Source organism: Perca flavescens, chromosome 4, assembly GCF_004354835.1.
Source record: "Perca flavescens isolate YP-PL-M2 chromosome 4, PFLA_1.0, whole genome shotgun sequence".
In the NCBI taxonomy this organism is placed as follows: domain Eukaryota; kingdom Metazoa; phylum Chordata; class Actinopteri; order Perciformes; family Percidae; genus Perca; species Perca flavescens.
This window is the reverse complement of record NC_041334.1, coordinates 26,857,953-26,883,254: the sequence shown is the minus strand read 5'-3', so window position 1 is coordinate 26,883,254 and position 25,302 is coordinate 26,857,953. Positions and strand designations below refer to the sequence as shown.

At 40.9% G+C, this 25,302-nt stretch overlaps 1 protein-coding gene across 7 annotated transcripts in view; it reads left to right on the top strand.

Moving 5' to 3' along the window:
- Positions 1-25,302, top strand: part of LOC114554117 (inositol 1,4,5-trisphosphate receptor type 1) — a 77,293-nt gene that overhangs the window by 50,278 nt on the left and 1,713 nt on the right. For all 7 annotated transcript variants that reach the window (XM_028575734.1, XM_028575738.1, XM_028575735.1 and 4 more), the window contains 17 exons: positions 3,450-3,633; positions 3,770-4,023; positions 5,193-5,393; positions 5,489-5,599; positions 5,963-6,058; positions 6,168-6,311; positions 6,511-6,618; positions 6,786-6,978; positions 9,249-9,371; positions 13,098-13,273; positions 15,656-15,820; positions 16,517-16,706; positions 16,813-16,905; positions 20,502-20,641; positions 21,518-21,683; positions 24,062-24,222; positions 24,810-24,971. In XM_028575734.1, the coding sequence (XP_028431535.1) occupies positions 3,450-3,633; positions 3,770-4,023; positions 5,193-5,393; positions 5,489-5,599; positions 5,963-6,058; positions 6,168-6,311; positions 6,511-6,618; positions 6,786-6,978; positions 9,249-9,371; positions 13,098-13,273; positions 15,656-15,820; positions 16,517-16,706; positions 16,813-16,905; positions 20,502-20,641; positions 21,518-21,683; positions 24,062-24,222; positions 24,810-24,971 (2,667 nt within the window). The remainder of the gene's footprint in view (positions 1-3,449; positions 3,634-3,769; positions 4,024-5,192; positions 5,394-5,488; positions 5,600-5,962; positions 6,059-6,167; positions 6,312-6,510; positions 6,619-6,785; positions 6,979-9,248; positions 9,372-13,097; positions 13,274-15,655; positions 15,821-16,516; positions 16,707-16,812; positions 16,906-20,501; positions 20,642-21,517; positions 21,684-24,061; positions 24,223-24,809; positions 24,972-25,302) is intronic.

Sequence of the window (25,302 nt, the reverse complement as noted above, 5' to 3'; positions counted from 1 at the left end):
TAGTGCTTTCTAGACTTGTTGGCTCCTCACTGCTCCTCTTTATGTCTGTCACCAATGTGTTGCAGCTCTTCTGTGACAGCTATGAAAGAGCTCAAACAGCTGTAAATTGTGTTGTGGGATGGCAACTTGTGACATTTCACTCGTCAGCCATCTGCTGTCTAACCACATGGCATGCTGCTCTGTTTCCCTCCAAAAACTTTTGCATATTGCAGGTGCATTTAACCGATATTGCAAAAACAAAACATTGCATTAGACAAACTCTCTTTCAGGTGGAAAAGTAATGACAGAGGTGACTGCTTTGAGGAAAGTAGGAAGAGGCAAAGAAAGGAAGAAAAGGACATGGAGGAGAGCAGAGCTGCATTTGGTGTGCATGTGCTGCTGCCTGACATGAGAGGGAGGGTGAGAGGGAAAGGGAGCGCGGGTATAAATAGCTGTTACATAACATCCTTTTGTTGATGCCAAGTTGCAGAACGGAAGGAGAGAAGGGAAAGCGCTATAACCTTGTTTTTCAGTGTTGTCCGCCCCCACCTCTCCCAACTCCTCTCCGTCTGATTCCACTCAGGATTTGTCTCTATGGATACAGACAGGCACTGTGTTTACCCAACATTGCAGGGGGCCCCTGAGATGCTCCTCTGTCTCTCTCCTTCAATCTCCTCTGTTACTACCACTCCATTCTCTCCTTGACCACCATGTGTTACTTCATCCATAACGTCATCCCTCCATCACGCCACTCTTGTCCTTGCTTTTAAAGTGATATCAAAACACAGATGGTGTCTTGATGCGGCAGCACAGATTTTGTCACCGGGTTTGTAAGGACCAGCATCGAAACATTACAGAGGCAGCACTGTGGTTAGACATGAAAGGTTAGGCTTTTCATTTCTGATTCATTCTGAAACGCAATCTCACATACAATTCTAAAGAAACCAAAAAAACGAAAGTTTGCTGTGGTGTTTTTCTTCACTGTGGTGTTCCAGCTTTATGTACAAGGCTTTGTCTTTGTTTCAGTGACTCACTCGATCCACTAAACTCAGCTCAGTTCTTATAAACAGGCTGTTTAAAAAATGACTCTTTAAGTCTTCTGCTGCAGGTGAAGACTTCCACTGCTGAACATAATCATTAATAACTCTTACATGACCAATACATTCACCATCAATCAAGCAAGCTCACCTCTACTGCAGTGAAACATAATATCTCAGCTAACCCTGAGCCATAAGATAAAATACCCCGGCTGCCAGCAGTGTGGTGCTAGTTCCACCAACCCTGCACTGTGAGTCAGACTGAATGCAATGTCTCTAACCTGGGATATGCTAGAGATGTGGCTGTGACATTAATGAAATGATAGGCAATGGAAAATAAAGAAGTTGGCAGTCGCAGAGTTTTAAGGAGAATACTGTAGTATGATGCATGTGTGATATGTGGGCGTGTCCTCTCAAAATTGGCATGTGCCTATGCCGCAGACAGCTGACCTTTTGTGAGTGTAAAAGCCAGTGGGCGTATTAGCGTATGTGCTCTCCAGCTTGCATGTGCGTGTACAGTCCAAGTGTATGAGTCTGTGCGAGTTATGTAACGGTAAATGGGAACGGGTGGGGGAATCAATATGTGTTAACCTGGGCCTCATGCCTCACCTTTCCCACCCCCCTGCAGGCCCCACGCTTTAGCTGCCTGTTGGAGGACTCTGTAATGTGAGGCAGGAACGACCATCATTGCCCTACCCTCGCCCCCCTCACCCCCGTCCACACCTCCCTCCTTAGGCATGTTGTGAGTTGTGAGCTTCTCTGCGCTCTCCACTCTGTCATGAAGTTGTTTATTGAGTGATGGCCTTGCTCGCGCAAAAAAAAAGAAGCTGCTATCTTCTTGTCCCTGAGTGTTGGAAGAGTGTGTACGTGCAGGAGGGCTGCTGCTCAGTGGTGGAGGGCCGGGGTGGGGCACATGGTTGTGTTATTCTTTCTTTGGAAGAAATTTGGCTTCTGTTAATAAGCTACATACACTCCCTTGTTTGGCTACCTAATTGGTTGGTCACTATTTTCAATTTTGAATCAAAACATTTAGTAGTGTGTTAAATATTAAATTCCAATTCATATAAACCTCCTAGTACAAACACCTTCACAGTGTTAGAAGAAACAAGGCTTGTTTTTTCTGTTTTGCTTACCGTTTTCCTTGTTTATTTGTTTCCTCCAGTAGCCCAGTTTTACATCTAACCTGGAAAGACAGATGGTTATGTAACAACTTTAAGAACTGGCCTAGATACTGTTTGAATATATTCCCTTCCTGTCTCTTGCTCTCGTTGCCCCTTTCTCAATCATCTCATTTTTCCTCCCTTATTCCCTCTTTGGTGTCCGTCTTTCGCCTCTAGCTCTCTTTCTTCCCGCTCCCTACTATCTCTGTTTCTCTATGTGTACAGTAAGTAGGCCAGGCTTCTCTCTCTCTCGTGTCATTTTTCACCATGATAGAGTGGTGAGGTTGATTCTGCCACTCGAAGCCTTTCTATAGGCTACAAAACAACAGCCCTGTGGGTTGGGACACGGTTTATGCATTGAGCTTGCAGGCTTTTGCATGACCCCATTCCAGAGCAATAATGACAGCGTTTAAACTCTCCCATCGCAGTAAAGCCATACTTGCTTTACTACAAAATGTTTTGTGAAGGCCCGGTCAAGACCGTTTTCCTTATTTTAAGTGATGATTTAATATAAAATTGTGATAGAAAATGTGTGCACAGACAAACAAAGAATTTGAAACTAAACCAGATCTTAAAGTCTATATTTCCTGTTCCAACATCACGTTCAGTGGTTTTGACCTTAGTTCACTGCACTTTAAATATCTGATCACTTGCATAATACAAACTTGGAGGGGGAAATAAAGTATTGACTATGTAATGCATGTAATAATTTATATTTATATCTATATCTATAAAATGTCAGATAAATTTGAAAAATGTGCATTATAATTTCCCAGACATTTCTGGTAACATCTTCAAATTACTTGTTTTGACCATCAGTGGTGATTTTAGACCCTTTTCATCTCAGCCCCCTAAAAATTATAATAAAAACAAATTAATTATTTAAAAAAAAAAAATCAATTTTAGTGCTTCAAGTTAGAGTTTGCAAATGTGTCTGTTAGTGACAGTGGGCAAACAATTACACGTTCAAAGAAACAGGTTTACAGTGTTTACACCTCATTATCATTTCATTTGATTCTGGTAGTCCATTAAGGGACTTTCATATTTTTTTCGTATGTTCAATATTTTTGCATTTATCCTCTGTTATACATATCCGTGTCACATTCTCATTAGGGGTTGAGCCCCTGTTGTCCATCATCACATTTGAGAAGCTGGAACCAGATGAACTTGTGTTTTGATGAATGATTGACATGATTAATTAATTTCAAAATTGCATTTAGCAGACAATAACATCCGTAATCCCTTTTTTTCTGTTCTTCTCCTTTGTGTCCAGAGATCGTTTTTTTGCCGTCTGACAGAAGAGAAGAAATACGAGAAGTTCTTCCGGGTCTTCTATGACCGTATGAAGCTGGCCCAGCTGGAAATCAAAGCCACAGTAACAGTTAATACCAGTGACCTGGGAAACAGGAAGAGAGATGATGACAGCCAGGACAAAGACGTCCCTGTTCGCAAAAAAGGTCAGAGGTCACACACTGAAGTATGAATTAATGTCAGGTTGTGTTGTTATGTCAACAAAATATGCTAAGACAAGCTACAATTTATGTGGGTTTCGACTGCATCCTTAGTCCCTGTTTGGTGCCTCTTTCTGTTTAGCCAGAGACTCAGCGGTGATCATGACAGAGGATGTGAAAGAGCAGCTATTAGAGGCCTCGTCTGCCACTAAGAAGGCTTTTAACTCCTACCGGCGTGAAGCGGACCCTGAGGACCACTTCACCTCAGCCGACGGCCAGCCCAGCACTGGGGACAAGAACCAGGACGAGGGAGAAATGAGTTTTGTGATCGTCATCATGCAGCCTATCCTTCGCTTCCTCCAGCTGCTTTGTGAGAATCACAACCGTGACCTACAGGTGGGACAGACTGATCTTTAGACTCCTCCTTCACAGATATCCATTAGAGTGGATCACACTTGGCTACAGTGCCTTCCTTACTCCAAACCGTGGTTGTGCCATCTTATCCATGCATGCTTTTTCTTCTTTGCTGCAGATTTTAAACACAGGTTGAATGGGTTTTATAAGCAATCCTAAATCCTTTAATCATCATTGTCATTGTCAGGCCTAACTTCTTTAGGCTATGGAGGGGGCTTCTCTGGCAAATCTTCATTCATAGACGTATGAAAGGAAACCTCCCTACTTCATTTCAGTTTGTGTGTTCAATGAGCCTCCTTTTTTGTATGTGCCTCTCTCTTTCACTGAGCCTGGAAGTGGTGGCTTTCAGTTACTTCTTAGTCTTACTGTCAATTCCAGAAAGAAGGCAGCTGGAGAACTTCATTAGGTTTAGAGCATTATGCAAACGTAAAAGTGATGCCTGCAGATTTCTCACTTGATTATTAAAGTAATTGTGCAATGTCTTAAAATATTATTTCTTCTTGTATCATTCAGTATGTACCGCCTCAGCTCGGCTCTCTCTTGGCAAAGCTAATTTGATGGCAGTAAATGTGTATGTAATGTAATGTAATGTAATAGCATTCCTTATTTACTTCCATTCAGGCTTTCTTTGAAAGAAGTACTTTACACAAACAGTTTTTATAAAGACAGAGCAGGTTGACCTCGTTTGTATTTTGCAGAAATTGTTATATACTGTGGGTCTCGTTATCTCTGACTTTTTTAGCACCGTTGCTTTGTTCAGAATGTAAAAGGTTTTGTTCCTGTCAGTGCACAAACCTTATTGGTAAGATTTACAGCACACCAGCCTGCAAAGGATAAGTTTTGTGGGCAGTGACTGACTGCTGACACAGTGGCACGCTTCTGATGGGACAGTCGAGCTCAACAGTACAGACGAGGGCTAAAACAGAAATATGGGTGCTAACTCGCTCCGTCTTTGGTCTTCTTAAAACTTCCACTGAGCTCTGACTTACAGAAGAGTGGGTTTTCAATAGCATGATTTTAATTCTTAGCTAAAGCTTTTATGGTTTTGTTTTTTCCAGTTGGTTTTAAATGGTTTTTGATTGGCTTGTATCCAGTTCAGTCCATACAGACCTATCCCAGTCACACAAACCCAACCACTTTTATCTCCTCAGAACTTCCTTCGCTGTCAAAACAATAAGAACAACTACAACCTTGTGTGTGAGACTCTGCAGTTCTTGGACTGTATCTGCGGAAGCACCACAGGGGGTCTCGGTCTACTGGGATTGTACATCAATGAGAAGAACGTTGCCCTCATCAACCAAACTCTGGAGAGTCTCACAGAGTACTGCCAAGGCCCCTGTCATGAAAACCAGGTACATAAAGAGACTACGACAGATCTGATCTGAGGTCTGGGGCTGTCCGAGGGCCCGATCTGTCATTTTCATAAATGTTTTTTTATTTCCTCCAGAATTGCATTGCAACACACGAGTCCAATGGAATTGATATCATAATCGCCCTGATCCTTAATGACATCAACCCACTTGGGAAAAAGCGGATGGACCTGGTGTTGGAGCTCAAGGTGAGTTGGTGGGGATGGAGTTTGTGAAGTGGAGGAAGGATCTACAACTTTGTTTGAAACGGGGTGGATGGGGTAAGTTTGGGTCTTGGGACAAAAATTGGGGGGGAAAATTGTCCAGCAGATTCCTTTCACAGCAGGATGGAATATCACTAACAGGTTTCTAGTATAAGAGCTGGGCATTCAGTCGACTGAGCTGAACTAGCTTTTGTGCTTGCCTGCCAAGACAAATAGCTGCAGAATGCATTTTCCTAGAGCACCAGGGTTTCTGTCTGTTTTCCTTGGATGCAGAAACTGACAGAGCTTAAGTTCTTATCTTGGAGCTCTCCTGCCTTCTTTCTCTTTTTTTTTTTTTTTTACTATCAGAACAATGCATCTAAGCTGCTGCTCGCCATCATGGAGAGCCGCCATGACAGTGAGAATGCAGAGAGGATCCTGTACAATATGAGGCCCAAAGAGCTGGTGAGGAAATGATTTTGTGCATCACAGCTGCTTTTTACATCTCAAATACAACAGCTGCTGTTGGCTGTTCAGTATCACAGAGCACAGAGTTGTGAATGTGTGTGTGCAGGTGGAGGTGATAAAGAAGGCCTACCTGCAGGGAGAGGTAGAGTTTGAGGACACAAGGGAGGAGGAGGACAACGGGGAAGAGGAGGAACACGATGCCGCTTCCCCCCGAAATGTTGGACACAACATCTACATTTTAGCTCACCAGGTCTACTGTTCATCTCTGCAACATGTCTTTTAGAATCCCATGTTTTAAGGCATATTATGACACACAATATTTTACAATTATTAAAAAGAAAAGAATTAATCTCTCCATTCATGCAGGAATATGATGAGACACACACGTTTTCCATGTGTCGTTTTTTTTTGTGACAAGCTCACTCCTTGGCTGTGTGTCCTCTGTACAGTTGGCACGTCATAATAAGGAGCTGTCCATGATGTTAAAGCCAGGAGGGCCCAATGGAGAGGGAGATGAGGCCTTGGAGTTCTACGCCAAACACACTGCTCAGATAGAGGTCATAACTCGCAACTCTTGTCACTAGCTGAAACCCTCTGTAGTAGAATTTCACAAAACAATCATCTAGAAAACTACTGTAAATGTATATTTTGTGACAGCTTCTTCCCAAATATACAATAATGTAGACCTACAGAGGCCAAGGTGACTGTGTGTCTCTCTGTTCAGATTGTGCGCCAGGACCGCACCATGGAGGAGATAGTGTTCCCCGTGCCCAACATCTGTGAGTTCCTGACCTCCGAGTCAAAGCTGCGAGTCTACTACACCACAGAGAGAGACGAGCAGGGCAGCAAGATCAACGACTTCTTCCTGCGAGCAGAGGACCTCTTCAATGAGATGAACTGGCAGAAGAAACTCAGAGGTGGGAGTCAAGATGTAGCATGTGTGGTGCATGTAGTGCTCAGTTATGTCGGATTATACAGGACCACTTTTGTAAAAAAAGAAAAATAAGAAAAGATTATTCACTTGAGTTTCATCATTCACTTGAATTTGGCTGAATAAACTCTTCTTCTGTAAGTGCTCTGCAATTGATTGAAGCACAGGATCCAGTGAGAAGTGCAATAACGCTCCAATGCTCCCCGCTGACATATGGGATACACGTGATTAAATTAACTATATTCACTGTTAATTAGTGTTAATAACCGATTAATCATTCAGTAATCAGAAAATAGGGATAGGATACCCATCACAAAACTCAACCCAGTGTGACGTCTTTAGATTGCTTGTTTAGTTTGACCAACTAAAACTTTAAAAATTCTCATTCTTTGAAAAGGTGGAGGCAAATGCATTTTTGATTGATAAGTTATTCAAACAATTGGTCCATTGTTGAAACTGTTGCCGATTCATTTTCTGTTAATCGACTCATGGATCAATTGTCTAATTATTTCAACACTGCAAATAATGCTTAAGACAAGAGACGCCATTGACTGTTATCTTAATAGGAGATGACAGAGTTGGTGGGAGAAGTCTGTGCAGTGCACACAGCTGGTGCAGCAGCAAGAAGCAAGGGTGTTATAATTTAGTGAGCTTGTTGGTTTATCATAACTGCTTTATTGTCTTCATAAATTGTTTATTTTCAAGAGTCGTCTGATTATCAGATGAAAGTGTGCACAACTTCCCTGACTTTTTCCCCAAAAAAATTAACTTGAAGCTTAATTCATGTGATGAATATTCCCAACTTTGTAGAGGAATGGTGGCTTAATGATTTGTCAGCCAGCCGGGCCTTTCTGTGTGGAGTTTGCATGTTCTGCCTGTGTACGTGCTTCCTTCTACATCCATTCAACACTTTATTGCCATACTACTTACGTTTGTAGTTGTTAGGAATTTGCCAATCACAGCATAACAGTCAAGAGAAAGCGAACAATTCTGTCCAGCTTCCTCTTTTGAGCTGTGGACTTTCCATACCACACACATATAGTAAAGGTGAGAACACTTTCTATCACAGATCTGTAGAACTGCAGCATCCCCTCTCTGGACAGCCCAAAACTCTCTGGCTTTTTTGATGATGCCGATTGAGTTGTCATCCCATTTCAGAGAGGAGATTGTTTTTCTGAGAAACTTAAGAAAAAAAATGCAAGAAATGCAGCTTATGCGAATCAGAAACTCAGAATGTGGTTGTGTGACTACGTGTCCCAGTGACAGACTGGGGACATGTCCGGGGTGTAGCCCGCCAGTTGCCCAATGCATGCTGGGATAGACCTCAATCCCTACAAGCCTGAACAGGATAAGTGGGTATGGAAGATGGATGGATGGATGGATGGATGGATGGATGTGTATCCTCACCTTGACAGCAGGGCTAACAATGTCATCCTGTGTGTGTTCGTGTTATGTGTATGCATGTTTCCACTCTCTAAAAGCAGACCGGGGCTTTCCACATTCTTTGAGCCCTGAAACATTTGTACAGTAACCTTATGAATCACAACTGAGAGTGTGCTTGCTCATGCTCACAAACATACACACACACAACAGACCCGCACCCACACTCTAATCCACATACGAGACAGCATACCCACACAAAGCCATATTATGTCTCTCACTCAGAAAAGGGGATGGACAGAGAAAAGTCCCTGCATCGGTTTCTCTTTTCCACACAGCACAACATAATCTATTGAAAGCCAGATTGTGTCAAAGGTCATAGTGGCATTTTTTTATTTTTCTTCAATTTGACCTTTTGAAACTTTATTTTCAGTGTCAACATTTCAACATACATAATGTTTTTTTCCTATGGTAATCTGTAATTTTTGTTATTTGCTTTATAGCAAGGGAGAATTAAGCCAGTTTTGCTCAAATTCACACTACAGCTTGTTCACACGTTGGTTTTATGTGATAATCAATTTAATGCTGAAACAATTAGTCGATTAAACAGTTATTCAACGTAAATTTTGAAAATGTTCCGATCATAGGTTTATGGTTGTATTACTTTTTTATCATTAGTTATCAAATATTGGTCTTAGCTTCTTAAATGTGATGATGTGCTGCTTCTCAATAGCATTCTAATGAGTTTGGGATCTTTGAATTTACAAACAATTTCCACAATTTGTCTTCATTTTATAGACACAATCTACCTAAATCATATTGTATGTGATCACATTTGAAAAATATGTCTAATGTGTCACTGTGTCTCCTCTTCAGCCCAACCAGTGCTGTACTGGTGCTCCAGAAACATGTCCGTGTGGAGTAACGTTTCCTTCAACCTGGCTGTGCTCATGAACCTGCTAGTCTGCTTCTTTTACCCCCTGGAGGGGGTGCATGCAGGTCAGTTGCATACATGCATGTGAGAACAAGCTTTTCAAAAGTCAACCCTGATACCGCTTACATCCTGTTTCTAATATTGCTGTATGATCAAATTTCCCTTTGGAGACAACAAAGTATATCTTAACTTATCTCACTTACGTTAGAATAATTTGTACGCTTTTTACTGTCATGTAGATATCTGCGTAGTCCTGGTCTTCTTTCATGCATATGAAACATTTACCGTTTCTGCAGTAAATTCTTTCATGCATGTTACTGTTGTATTGATGTAACATTCGAGAGGCTTATTTGAATGTATTGCACTGTTTTGAAACCAGTGTCAAACAAAGGTTATGCGCTCAACAATTCAAAACAGGAAGAACAAGGGCTTGCTGACAGGTTTTTGTGCTACAAACAGCCTATTACATTTTAATTTTGTGTTTATGGCTTATGGAGAAGATAAGAAAAGAATAGAGGGGATCTCCTATACATTGATGGGCTGTATTGAATTTGTAGCACTCATTTCTACAGCCAGCAATAAAGCCTTAATATACAAGCAGAGATTAGGAAGACTTATTGGAATATTTTGCAACCCATTGTAGCTTTTACCATAGACTGGCTTGTACCCAATTGTAGATTTGGGAGTTTCAACGTTTTCTTTTACATTTACATCACGCTGATGTAATAGTAATAATAATACTAATGCCTTCTTTGGTGGTATTTTGCCCTTAATTGAACAGGTTGACAGAAATAGAAACAGACAGGAAACAGTGAGGGAGGGTGAGATAGGTATGACGTGCAACGAAGGTCAAACCGGAGACTTTGTGGTTATATGGTATGCGTCTTTAACCCCTAGGCTTCCAGCACCCAACTACTGACATAAGTGTTAAAAGCATTATTTAACTAGGCCCATAGAAAATTCTTAAACTGGCTGAAATAGTGGATTCACTACAGCTCTAAAATCTGCTTGAAAATTATATCTCATGACCGCAATAAAACATGGAAGTTCTACAGAAACAAATGACTGAAAATTAACTTTAAGAGAATAGGTTTAGGGCGCAGCCTCTAGCTCACTCAGTAAGAACGTCCACCCCGTGTAGGCTGAGGATTCAAATCTGACAATACTCATACAGCTCAGGAATTATAGTGGAAACAATAATAATATGTGGTTGAAGAGTTTGTGATTGACATTGGATATGCTGGGCCTGTGTAGAATGTAGAAATCTGCAGCATGAGATAAGCCTTGTTGACTGTAAGTGTAAACGCATAGCTGAAATGTGCAAAGCAGTACAATTTGATTGCACAATACATATTGTAGTGGTAAGTAGTATTTGTTTCGGTTAATGCGTTTATAGTGCTGGGAGTGTAAATATAGAGAGAGATGTCGCAACTCTGGGATAATAATTTAGTATTAAATCCCAACAAAAAACATAGAAAACGTCTCCCTGTCCAGGCTGTTGACAAGATGCAGATGGATCCTGATTATTGCCTCAGGAGATTTAACTAGGCCCATAGAAAATTGTTAAACTGGCCAAATGGACACAAACGCATAACAAACTACAATAAACACAACAGCGACCTGTGTCATAAACAAAGTTTAGGACAAAGTCATACACAAACGTATCAGGTAATCAAAAAAAAAAAAAGTCTTAAAACAAAAAGTCTTAATCATGTTTTGTACTTCAAACATCCAAATCCTCCTCTGTGATATTTGTCTATTCTGTCAGTGGGTTCAGTTTTCCTTCTAAATATTTTCCATGCTAACTGGGTTCATATGAATGTTGTGTTTTTTTTTATCAAAAAGTTAGCAAATTTGAATTACCTATTCTATTAACTGATACTCAGAGATTCACAAAGAATATGAGAATAAGAATGCAAATGAAAGACATCAAATAATAAATCCAACATCCAATATCTCTGTACATCTCATGAGTTGTTTTACACCCTCAAATAATAATCAAGATTTCAAAATAAACTTGTGAACAAGTTTGCATACATCTTTTTACAGTTGTTTTACAACTTGCCAAAATTATCTGGTGGAATTGTGAATTATGCTAGGTTACAAAAAATGCTGGGTTATATTAATTTTGTAGTGAATTACAAAAAATGTGCTAACAGAGCAGAACAATTAAAACCAAAAACAACAGGGCAATAAGCCATTGTAGTTTTAACTTTGTGACAGAACTAAAATTCCATGCTGTCCGTAGTTATCGTAATACAAATTGGAGTGCAAAACATGAATAAAGTCTGACTGTATTTCTCCTCTGCACTGGAACTCTTTCTGTGTGCAGGACATCATCACGTGAGACTCCAGCATACCTTTGGCCAGCTTTAACAGGCTCTTTTACAGCTCTGGGCCCCTGCCTTCTCTCTCTCTCTCTCTCTCTCTCTCTCTCTCTCTCTCTCTCTCTCTCTCTCTCTCTCTCTCTCTCTCTCTCTCTCTCTCTCACTCTCACACACACACACACTCCTACACACACACACACACACACACACACACACACACACACACACACACTGTGCTTGCTCTCCCATTCTGCTCTCCTTTGCTTGGGGCTTTAGAATTAGGTTTATAAGAGCAGGAGATCTAGGTCAGTGGTATCTGCCTACATGCATGACTGCTGCTTTTTAACAAATAACTTTTGTTAGCACCACACACTCAACTCAACACATGCACATACACAAACAGTGCATGCTTGCAGCCTTCTCAACTCTTGCTTTTACAAATGTTTGCACACAATCATCCGCCTGCACATTAAATCCAAGTGCAAGGTAGCTACAGAGTTTGTGAGGTCATGTTTCAGTCTGCCACATCACTGGATCTGTGTGCTGCTCCCTGCTCGTTCCTCATGAATCTTTCAGCTGAGGTATTTTTAGAGGTGGCTGTTATGTAAGTGGCACCTGTCATGTGATCTCCACAGGGATTGGGAGGGAGAGGAAGGGAAGGAAAGAGAGAGATACAGTAGGCAAGGTGGGAGAAAAGGAAAGGAGGGCTCCCTTACCCGCAGTACTCCCCTTTTGCTTTCTCATCCAATACAAATAACTCTTTCTCTCTTTCTCTCTCTCTCTCTCTCTCTCTCTCTCTCAAATACTTGCGGTTTTGCCCCATTTTTCTTTTTTTTCCCTTGATCTTTTCTACCTTTATAACATCAACACATTCATCTATTTTTCCTTTTCCATGTTCTGTGAGGTTGATATGTGACCATTGGTCACAGAGCGCTAACAAACATACACACTTGCACACATGTTAGCTCTGTGTTTTAAGAAAAGGGGATCAGTAACAGAGGCAGCAGCTTGGGTGTGGCTTTGTTTTCAGGGTGATCAATCCTGGTGCAAGGTTTAGCCTGACTGACTACATTGCCACATTAAACCCCTGACTAGGACACTAATCCTGGATTTATCCTGGGATCAAGTGTAGCATCAGGTAGGCTCTTACTAAAGCTTAAAGCACACATACACAAAAAAGTATGTTGTATACTTTTAAATATTATGCAACTGGCTCTCTTTGAGATCGAAGTTTCACTAATAAAGGCCCGTAGCAGAACTTAGTAGAAACCAGTTAAAGATCTATTGATCCAGGCAAGGCCTCGTTTAAGCTGCAAACTGTGCTGTCATCTTTGCAACATGACACATTCATATTCCACATATGGCAAATTCACTATATAACAGGGTTTTCAAATACAGCATTTTTTTTAGCAGGTATCCTTTATAGCTTGAATGTGCATTAATATGTACATTTATGGTCCGCAGGTATGCTGGATCCCCACCTGTCTGCGCTGCTGTGGATGGGAGTCTTGGCAACACTGGTCATCGTTATCATCATGCCCCAACCGCTGGGCATACGTGCCCTCGTCATTATCACCATCCTCCGTCTCATCTTCTCTGTTGGCCTGGAGCCCACCCTCTTCCTCCTGGGTGCTTTCAATGTGAGTAGTCTTCCTTAAAGAGTCAGTTCACTCAAATTACTAGTGGTGGTATCCAGTCATGCAGTTAGTTTTAGTTTTAATTGCCCGACTTTTGAGATAATGAATTCTGAAATGTGTGTTTCCACCCCAAAACAGTGGAAGGAAATGGAGTTTTGTAAGATGAAACAATTAGTTGATTAATTGATTAATCAATCAATTATAACTATTTTTTTTATAATCGATTGATTGTTTCAGTCGTTTTTCAAACACAAATGACAATCGTTAGCTAGTTCCAGTTTCTGACATGTGAGGATTTGGTGCTTTTTCTATTTTTAATATCACTGTCAACTAAATATTTTGGGATTGTTGGTGCAAGCAACTTGAAGATGTCACCTTAGGCTCTGAGAAATTGTGATTAGCCTGTTTTTACTGTTTTTTTGACATGTCATGGACTCAACAATTATTTGTGAAAGAATTGCATTTAAAAATTAGATTAAAAAAAACAGTAAAGAGTTTTTCCAAATACAATGTCTTTGGATACTTCAAAGACTTAGTTATGGACAGTTTTATTGGAAGTATTACTACAGAGGAGCTAGTCCCTATGAAAACTGACAGTGTGTGAGCACCTCTAATGAAATGAATTTACCTCCATTGTATTGGGCTAGAGGCAGAAATCTTAGAATATCTCAAAACCCGGACAAATTAAGTCAAAACTATCCGCATGGCTAGGTTCCACTGAAGGCAAGTACAGTGTTGCTCATAATTATAGGAACCCATGCTAAAGTTGACTAAAAAGAGGAATAAAAAAAATCATCTTTTGGAAATTGATCTTAATGCCTAGAGATTGGCATGGGGTACTTTCCATAAGATCATCCCTCACAACCCCTCAATGCAAATCAAACCAGCTATTAGGCTAACTGAAATAAAACCATGCCAATCTCTAGGTATGGTGAAGGGTATGTGATGATGTGGGGCTATTTTAATTCCAAAGGCCAAGGGATCTTTATCAGGATGCATAGTATTCTGGATCCATGAAATAACTGGCCTTTAAAAATAGAAATCTGCCTGCCTCTATGGGAATTTAACATAGGGGTGTCTTATGCCCCCTGTAATTTATGGAAGAACATTTATTTATTTACAATACATTATTCATTCACAAAGAAAATTGGTGTTCTCAAAGGTTGGATTTTTCCTAATTTTTTCAATTAAGTTAAGATCAATTTCCAAAATATGATTTTTTTTTATTCCTCCTTTTAATCAACTTTAGCAGGGGTTCCTATACTCATGAGCAGCACTGTAAAATGTTTTTCCTTTACACTGGGTGAACTGACCCTTTAAACGTTTCTTGTCTCGCCTGTGTTTGAAAGTGTGTGTTTGTGTGGTTTGTTGGTAATGTTTCTAAAACTCTTAAAGAGAAATGCTAAAAACATACCATTCCTATTTTCCCATTCACACGCACTACCAAATGTACTTTCACATACTGAGAAACCTACACAACACTAGTTCCAGTTCTTCTTTTAACTCTCTCACACTCATGCCCACTTGGCAGGCCGGTGCCCTGTCTGCCTGTGGTGTTGCCCCCTGGCCCTACAGTTCTCCTTGGCAGTGCCTGGCTATTCTATGGGGTGTGAAGTGCGTCACTGGATCGGCCCATAGGGATTGTCTAGATGTGTTCTTAAACACAAACACGCACACACACAAAATAAAGTCTTGCACACACCTATATCATCCATCCCTTCAAGCGCTACGTTTACATGTACACAAGAAACGGGGTTATGGAGAGAGAACAGGTGAATGCAGGAACATTTTGAGAACACAGTGCATGGACTGCAGTAATCTGGTCACTAAAACTAGTTTACATGCAGCTTATCAGTAGTCAAAATGTCTCCATGACTGTGTTGTTGACATTTTGGAACAAAGTATTGCATTTCTTTGCAGCTGTGTGGATTTTTTTTAAATAGCCCCCAATAGTGTTAGTTTCATTCTTAGTCAGACATACGTGTGTGTGTGTGTGTGTGTGTGTGTGTGTGTGTGTGTGTGTGTGTGTGTGTGTGTGTGTGTGTGTGTGTGTGTGTGTGTGTGTGTGAGAGAGTGTGTCATGGCAAAATGTGGTCCTGGAGATGGTTTTCAGTACGTTGCCAATTGTTTATATGTCTGCGGCCAGATTTTGTCACTGCGATAGCCTTGAAACTGTGCAAGATGCAGTCACAAAACTTTACAAGTGTTTAGTTGAGATGAAAATGAAGGCCTACTTTGAAAATGAGTGTGGTCCCCCCTGGCTCAATTTGGCGTCACAACTGGTGGGATCCCTTCGCAAGAGGTTCTCTAGTTCAATATTAAAATAATGATTGATTAATTGTCCTTCATTCTAATTATTAAAGAGAGTTTGACTTTATCTTTCAGGTGTGCAATAAAATCATCTTCCTGATAAGTTTTGTGGGAAACCGAGGAACTTTCACACGAGGTTACAAAGCCATGGTGTTGGATTTTGAGTTCCTCTACCACCTACTTTACCTCATCATTTGCTCCCTGGGGGTGTTTGTCCACGTCTTTTTCTACAGTCTGCTGGTGAGAGAAACACACACACCCTGTGAATACACACATACTAAGAATTTAACACCTTTGCAAACACACATACACACACATACCAAGAGGTAGGTGAAGAGCAGCAGGTTTTGAGTATAACCATGTGTAAAATATGACTTCTCTCTCTGAATGTAGTCTTAGCTTTCCATCATGGTGCATTCAAGGACATATCCTACTTGCAAGCCAGAAGTTTCCTTATTTGGTCCTGTAATGGTGTTTCTGTTGTTGTTGTTTCTTGTTGTTGTGGTGTGAAGTGCTGTAATGCCTGGGCCTCAGGTCTGCTTTATAACATGTCAGAATGAATATGCCAGTATTTCGAGATGTTTTCCATTCACACTGAACCAAGCAGCTCCTCTGCAGATGCAGCGCGACATATTTCTATATTTCTTGAAAAACAAGATGCTGAAAACCAATGTCATTCATGTCAGACAGAGAAAACTGAGGGTTCAGCACAAGATAAAAAAAGTATAAAAGCCACATGATGAAAATCAAATCGGACACACTTGTTTCTTGCCACTTGTGCATTCTTGTGTAACCTCACGTTAACCTTGCAACAAATACTGGTCATTCATACTGATAATTTCCGATTTTGCCTTCTGAGAAACGTTAAGACACTTTACAATTAATCTATTGCCGCATATTTAGCCTTTTGTTTCGTAATGTGGGCTTTGCCTCTAGCTGTTCGACCTGGTATACAGAGAAGAGACCTTGCTGAATGTAATCAAGAGTGTGACTCGTAATGGACGCTCCATCGTGCTCACTGCTGTCCTGGCTCTCATCTTGGTCTACCTGTTCTCCATCGTTGGATACATTTTCTTCAAAGATGACTTCATCCTGGAGGTGGATCGTATCCCCAACACGACTCTAAGTGAGGACAGATTATTGTCATCTTATCATTTTTACAAAAAGCCAGATTGTAGGTGTTCATTTTAAAAGACCAGAAAACTTATGCACTATCACTTCCTACTTTCTAGAAAATGGAGCCAGTCTGGCTAGTGAGTTTCTGTCAACAGGAATGTGTCAGGGAGGGATTGATGAGAACTGCACCACAGAAGCCCGGCCGGAAGGTAATGTATACTGCAACACTGGGTTTTACATGGGTTTAGCTTGGGAAATATGTCTTTAGCTAAATATTTAATTTATTAAAACAATCCGTCTATAAATAATAATATTTGAATGTTCTGTGTTCTTGTGAGGATTTCACAACATGAATTAAACTTATCAAAACATAGTAACAATAAGCTCAGTTTATAATGTGGTTACAAAAGCCTGGGGTCAAAGAATACTGGCCAACATATTTGAAAATTGGGAGACAAAGTGGAAGACAGCTTAGATAGATTACATTAAACTTTATTGTCATTGTGCAAAGTACAAGTAGAAAGACAACAAAATACAATTTGCGTCTAACCAGAAGTGCAAAATAAGCAGAAAAGTGCAATGTGATATACAAAGTATAGACAGGGTGTGCATAGGGAGGACAGAAAATATATTGCAGTGTTATAAGAGCAGAATAAATATGGCTGTGTAATATGAACAGTGTATGAACAACATGTACAGAGATGTGCAATGTAGTAGCAGTGACATTATAATAGTAGTAAGAATAATATAGATATATGCAGTGTATTAGCAGAATATAGAATAAGAAAAACAGAGTAAATACGGATATTCTGTATGAACCATATAGACAGATATGTACAGTGTGGTAACATTATAAGAGCTTAGTAGGTTAATTGTCACTGGGATGCAGAGCTAGAGTTCAGTAGGGTGACAGCCGCAGGAAAGAAGCTTCCTCTGAACCTGCTGGTATGGGTGCGCAGAGACCTGAGACGCCTCCCGGGGGGGAGTGGGTTGAACAGACTGTGGTTGGGGTGAGAACAGTCTTTGACGATGCTGCGTGCCTTACGCAAGCATCACTTGCTCTGGATGGCCTCGATGGAGGGGAGTGGGGAACCGGTGATGCGTTGGGCAGTTTTCACCACCCTCTGCAGTGCTGTCCGGTCATGGGCAGAGCAGTTGCCAAACCAAACCGTGACACAGTTAGTGAGGATGCTCTCGATGGTGCAGCGGTACAAGTTCACCAGGATCTGAGGAGACAGGTGGACCTTCTTTAGTCTCCTCAGAAAGAAGAGACGCTGAGCCTTCTTGATCAGGGTAGAGGTGTTGAGGGTCCAAGAGAGGTCCTCAGAGATGTGGACACCCAGAAACTTGAAGCTGGTGACACGCTCCACCTCAGTCCCGTTGATGAGAATGAGTATGTGTGTGCTAGCTTTAGACTTCCTGAAGTCCACAATGAGCTCTTTGGTCTTCTTGGTGTTGAGAGCCGGGTTGTTGTCAGTGCACCACAAGGATAGGTGCTGGACCTCCTCCCTGTAGGCCATCTCATCGTTGTTGCTGATGAGACCAATCACTGTAGTGTTGTCTGCAAACTTGACAATGGTGTTAGAGCCATGTACAGGTGTGCAGTTGTAGGTGAAGAGGGAGTAAAGCAGAGCTCAGCACACATCCCTGTGGTACACCGGTGTTCAAGGTGATGGTTGAGGAGGTGTGATTATTTAACCTAACAGACTGATGTCTGTTGGTTAGGAAGTCCAGAATCCAGTTACAGAGCGAGGTATTGATGCCCAGTTCACTGAGTTTGGTAATCAGTTTGGAGAGGATGATGGTGTTGAATGCTGAACTAAAGTCAATGAACAGCATTCCCACATAGGTGTTGCTATTGTCAAGGTGGGACAGGGCAGAGTGAAGTGCCGTAGAGATGACATTCTCTGTTCTGATGGTAGGTGAATTGGAAGGGGTCCAGTGAGGGTGGTAAGCAGGTTTTGAGATGGGCCAGGACCAGCCTCTCGAAGCACTTCATAATGATGGGGGTGAGTGCAACTGGACGGAAGTCATTAAGGCTTGCTGCAGTGGAGTGTTTTGGCACCGGCACGATGTAGGTGGTTTTAAAGCACATGGGGACAGATGCCTGGGCCAGTGACAGATTAAATGTGTCAGTCCAAACTTCAGTCAGCTGCACCGCACAGGCCCTGAGTACACGTCCGGGGATACCATCAGGACCAGCAGCCTTGCGTGTATTAATCCTGCTCAGTGCCACACACACATCGGTGGTGGAGAGTGTGAGGGGTTGGTGATCTGCAGAGACCACAGCCTTGATGGCCACTTCCTTGTTGTCCCTATCGAAGCGGCCATAGAATTGGTTCAGCTCATCAGGCAAGGAGGTGTCGGTGACAGTGGGGTTGGATGTGGTAGCTTTGTAATCTGTGATGGCCTGGATGCCTTGCCACATGCGTCGGGGATCAGAGTTGTTCTTGAAGTGATCCTCAATCCTTAGCTTGTGTTTGTGCTTGGCCTTTTTGATGCCACTATTCAGGTTAGGCCACAAGTGAAAGGAAAACTGATCTTTTGTTGCTTTCCGCGGCTTCACACGTATTCACACTTCATTCATTCATGTGACTTTGTCAGCTGTCACATAACTACTATTTGACCTTAACAAATGTGGCTCAGGAGGTAGAGCAGGTCAGCCTTTAATCACAAGGTTGGCGGTTCAATCGCCGGTTCCTCCTGTCCGCATGTCAAGTACCGTTTACATTTGATGTCACCGGCCCTCATGTAACATCAACATGTCAGTTTTATTCCCTCAGCCTAGGCATAAAAACTGTAGCATTATTTGGCCAATAATAAACAGTTAGCAGGGGGATAATATGTTCTATCCTGTCCATCATTTAACTGGGTCAGAGGGCACAATGGCCCACAAACTTTATCGACTTGGATAAATCTTACAGAAATGTTGAATGTTGAATGTTGGTTTTTCTGTCTGACTATACAAGTTTAGCCAAAGCTCTTGTCATATTCCATGTTAACAAAAACACTTTTGCTTTGACTTACCGCCTACACACTGTGAACCAAAACATGTAAACAAGGTTTAAACCGATATCACGTTCTGCAACTCACTACAAGGCTATCAAATCCTACTGTAACACAGATTAATAATAGTTATTTATAATCAGAGAAAATATTTCAAAACAAGCTAATGCTCTCTTGGATTGTTTTTTATCATCAGTCAATTGCGTAAATACTGTGTATTAATATTATAAGCACAATATAATCACATCAAATACCATAATACACTCAATGCATCATGAGTATTGCTTGAGATTCTTTGGATATTTTTTATAGAATGTAAAATGTAGTGTGTCACACTGTCTTATATGCAATCATCATTATATCTGAATAAAAATGACATATTTTTGCTAGTTTATATGATGATGATGATGATGATGATACAGAACAATTATTCTACAAATTATAGTGTAAATAATTGTAATAAATTGCAGTACATTGTATCATAACTCACTCTTGATTGAACTTTTTGAATTAATGTATTAATTAATGTAAATGTCCCTACATAATCTCTTTGGGTCACATGAGTTAGTTTAATATGTATTATGGGCCACAGTTTGATGCTTTTGATGGTACATAAACTAAAAAGTATAGGTCCTAGTGGTCCTGATTTCTCGGTTATACCAGTTTATAAAGCTCTAAATGATGTTCTCTGGGGCTGTGTAGTGTTTTGAAGGTCTGTAAACGAATACACACCTGCTAAAGATATATCAATTGTACTTTTAGCAGCCTCGTAAATGATTATAATAATCTGCTTCCTCAGATTTGGGGAATGACGGTGAGGAGGACAGTGACATGGAGCGTACATGCGACTCTCTACTTATGTGTATCGTCACCGTGCTGAGTCATGGCTTGAGGAGTGGAGGTGGTGTCGGGGATGTTCTCCGCAAGCCTTCCAAAGAGGTACACTAACACAGTAATTGTGATTAGGCCCTTGGATGACGATACTTAGTGTGTGTACGTGCACACATGCGGGCTGAGAGGGTGTAGCACCCGCAGCTGCAGCTTGGGTCATGTGCGCTGAACTTGAGGTTTCACAATGTTTCCTTACAGCTGTACTGCCTCCGCCTTGTCTGAGAATTAAACTTCAAAAATAGATTTCCAACGAATTCCGGCTCAACCACTAATCATGTCAAAAGAGGATGTGTAAATCTGCCTCACGCATTCACAACACAATGCAACTCGGGGCTAAACAAGTCTTTCCTGGTTGCTGAGGTAAATTTCTGAAGTAAAATAGTCCTAGATTGGTGACAATCATATATATAATATGTGTGCGTGTGTGACTGCATTAGGATGGTGACCATTACTTTAAAGAGGAACTAAAAATGGAAAATAAGTGAATGAAACTGATAAATATATTTACAGCACAGCATTGAAGTCCATTGTAGCTCAATCGGCTAATGATGTCAAATAAACCTCTTTTTTTTTCTAGGACTTTTTTAAACTGTGTCCTACATAGACAGCAACAGGCTGCATCAGGTTGCTCGGCTTTCTGCTGTCTTTGTTACTAAAACTGTAGCATCTGGCAGTTTGCACCTGTGGTCTTGTGTTCCCATTAACATCCATGATGATGAAGGTTAACTTCGTTTTAAACTCATAACATCATCCCCAACATCTGTTTATGCGAGGACCTGCCCTTTATCTCTTAATTGAACTCTGTTGTCAAAATAAAGTTAATAATGACTATGATCTGTTATTTTCTACCTCGGAACACTTGCCATACAGAAGCTGCTGTTGTGCGTCTTTAGATTTAACTCGGTTTCCTGTTCCTTACTACAGGAGCCACTGTTTGCAGCCAGAGTGATATACGACCTGCTGTTCTTCTTTATGGTCATCATCATTGTCCTCAACCTCATCTTTGGTGTTATCATCGACACCTTTGCTGACCTGAGGAGTGAAAAACAAAAGAAAGAAGAAGTCCTGAAGACTACCTGCTTTATCTGCGGTGAGACTGCTCACCTGATCTGTTGACAAGTCGTAGGCTCCCTAATGTCTTTGTTTGTTGCCAAACATTTATGTTTTATATTGTTCAGACAAAATAAGCAATTCTATGACAATACTTTGGGCTTTGGAAACTAGCACTGAATATATGTCTTTATTTCCTGACACTATACAGTATAGGTTAATCTTAAGTTAATTGAAAAATAACTTGAATAAATTGATTAATGTAAATATATTTTTGCAGCCCTAAAGTTGACAACATTGCTCGTTACCTCGGACATACATATTTTTACTGGTTATGTGTCACTTTGAGCTTTTATCTTATGTGGCATGGCTCTCTCTCTCTCTTTGCCAAGCATTAAGCAGTCTTTGCTGAAATATTTTCCTAACGATATTATAATGGAAATCAAACCAATATTTCCTAGTGCCAGGATCACAATCCAGCTCATGTCACTCGGTGAATTCCCTAATTCTCCTCTTCGAACGTTTGATTTTTCTTGGTGTGTTTGTGGTTTCTGGTATGTCTGTTAAGGTGCATGTTGTTTGTTGCAGTCCCCCATCCTCTCTTCCTCCCCCTTTTCACTTAGCTGTCGTTCCAAAGAAGGCTGAGTCATGAGTGCTTCCTGCCACTGCTCTGCTCGCCTCCATAATTCATGTTTGTCTCACACGCACAGACATCTCCTACTCACTCACACACACACACACACACACACACACTAATTTTCACACCATATGTTTTGTGCAACTTCACTAATTACCCATACTCTGACCCTCTGTGTTGCGGCATCTGCATTTCCTTATATGTACATTATATTTGTGAGTGTATTAAAAAAAAAAAAGTGCGTGCTGCTGAGTGTGTGTGGGACTGTTCAGTACGTGTGAGTTAGCCCAGCAGTACATGGACGTGAGCATGTGTGTGCATGCGTACGTTGGGTCAGGCAGGCAGGACAAGTGGTAAGCATATGGAACAAGAACAGTATCATGTCACCCAGCCAGCCATCAGCTCTGACTCACTCATGTTAAAGAAGGCCAGGCCACAGGGGGAGCTGCCGTCTCTATGGTTTCCAGATGAACCACAAGGGAACAGGAGATGCAGAGATTAGGAGCCGACCTCCCCAGGCTTAAGTGGCTCTCCAGCTTGGTTTTATAAGCCATTGATCTTTTTCTCAATCTGGTATTTGTTTATAGGCCTGTGGGTCTGTATCCAATGACTGGTTTATGTCATGGACTTTTTGTGCAGGTTTTATTTTTTATTTTTTATTTTTTTTATCGTTAATAATTTCTGTTTAAGGAATCAGGCTCAACCCCACTCTCCATCTTCTTTAGAAAAATGGAAAAGAGGAACGTTTGACTGTTAACTGACTAAATATCACTCTCAAGTCCTTGGTTTCCCATGTTGGAAAAAACAACACACAGCAAAAGTGTCCTCTTGGATGCCCCTGTGCTAGATAAAACATGACGTGCCCTCTAGAGTGGTCTTAACATTAAGAAAACACAATACAGTGGCCTGGCCTACATGCCAGAAAAGTTTTTATGCGCTGGTGCCCACATTTTTTTCCCTCCCCTCTCAATATAGAGACAGCCCCTGCATCTTTAAATCTAGACCCCCAAGGTTTTATCCCTGTCTGTTATCCTTCGTTTACACCAGTATCATTACTGCACAGCTGGAAGCTCCCTTTACCATTTATATACAATCAAAATAAATGTATTGTAAGAACTTTTAGGGACAAAAACAGCCAGTGACTTTTACTTCTGTTCTGCTCTTCTTCAGAAGACTCAGTCGAATCTGTGTTGTAAAAAAAACTGAAATTTGCATTAATGTGTTGTAAGACTCTGGAGTTGCTCTAATCCACAATTTCATTTGTGTTCACTTTGAAGGTGTAGAGCAAAATATGCTCTTAAATTTCTGAACTACAGCAGATAACCATAGTAGATGGGGACCATATTTAGCATATATTTTGCTTGTCAAAAATCAAATACGTCCCTGGTGTTCTCCTCTTTTCAATACTGCCTGCAATGCACTGCAAAACAAATAATGTTTCATCTCTTTCAAGGACATAATACTTCCACTCATCTATAAATACTGCTTCATAGTTGTTGTTCATATGTTGTTCTGTATTTTGCTAGGTCTTATAAATGTCTTATCTGCTTGCCATTTTGTTGCCATGTTTTTTATGTTGTACGTCGTTGTTCTTAAAGAGTCATTATTGTGGATGTTATGCACAATCTTATGTTTTATGTATGATGTTTTGTTGAGCGTGAGAATGTCATTTTTCGTATATGGTTAATTTATATGTTATTTTTTTCACCCGACCTTTACACCAATGAGACTTACTGACTGCATATTTTTACCTAACTTACTATTTTCTCATCACATTCCAGGCCTGGAGCGGGACAAGTTTGACAACAAGACGGTGACTTTTGAGGGCCACATCAAAGAGGAGCACAACATGTGGCACTACCTATTCTTTATTGTGCTGGTAAAAGTTAAAGACTCCACCGAATACACAGGCCCTGAGAGCTACGTGGCTGAGATGATCAAGGTAAATGAAAAGCACAGACACCCTAAAGCACACATCCACCATCTCAGTGCAGGCCTACTTTCTTTTCTTTTTTTGTAAATGGGTTACATTAAGTATTAGACCATGCTGTCTTGGAGTAGATTAAAGTCTGGTGCAGCAAACCTGAATGAAAGAGTAGTAAAATTGGCATTTACCTTTGTGTCACATTTTTTTGTACAGTATCTATGATCAAATAGACTTTATGCTACTGAGTCAGACTTGTAAACCTGTACAGGCCCATCTCACACGCCTTAGTACAGCAATGTTTTCCTCTTTTGTAATCTCAACTGACAGAAATGGCGGTCACATTTAATGACACAGATTGTGCAGACAAACAGGAAGTCAACAAGATGGTACATGAGTTGCGGTCTAACCCTAAAACTGATCAAATCATGATAATGAGTCGTTGGAACAGAGCGTAGACCAGTATCGTCAGATGTATGCACTTCATTGCCAAACACTAGCACCTTTCTGTTAAAATAAACAATACTTTATGTGACATATCTTAGCTTTATTAACATGTACTAAATGTACAAAATGTTGTGGCTGCTATGCTTGCTCGACCACAGGAGCACAACCTGGACTGGTTCCCACGGATGCGCGCCATGTCACTGGTCAGCAGCGATGCAGAGGGGGAACAGAATGAAATCAGGAACCTGCAGGAGAAGCTGGAGTCAACCATGAGGCTGGTGGTCAACCTGTCTGGACAGCTGACTGAGCTCAAGGAGCAGGTGACATTAATTATGCCCTACATTTTCGAGTATATCACCCATGATTAATTTTTCTTTTACCTAAATTTGAACCAGCTAGCTTTTCTGAGACGTTTTTGTAAATGTCCAGCCATTGGGAAGTTGTTGACAACCTGCACCCTAGTACTGTAATTAGTAGGCCACCACGTTTTAATGAAAAATAACATAGGAAGAGTTATTGGGGAGTGACTCAGACAACCTAGGCAAATATCTAAATTAGTTTTTTTTTTTTTTATTTTATGCAGAAATAAAAAATCCACCGTACTTCGTCACACTACGTAACGACAGCTGTCTTTTTGAATAGGTTAACAAA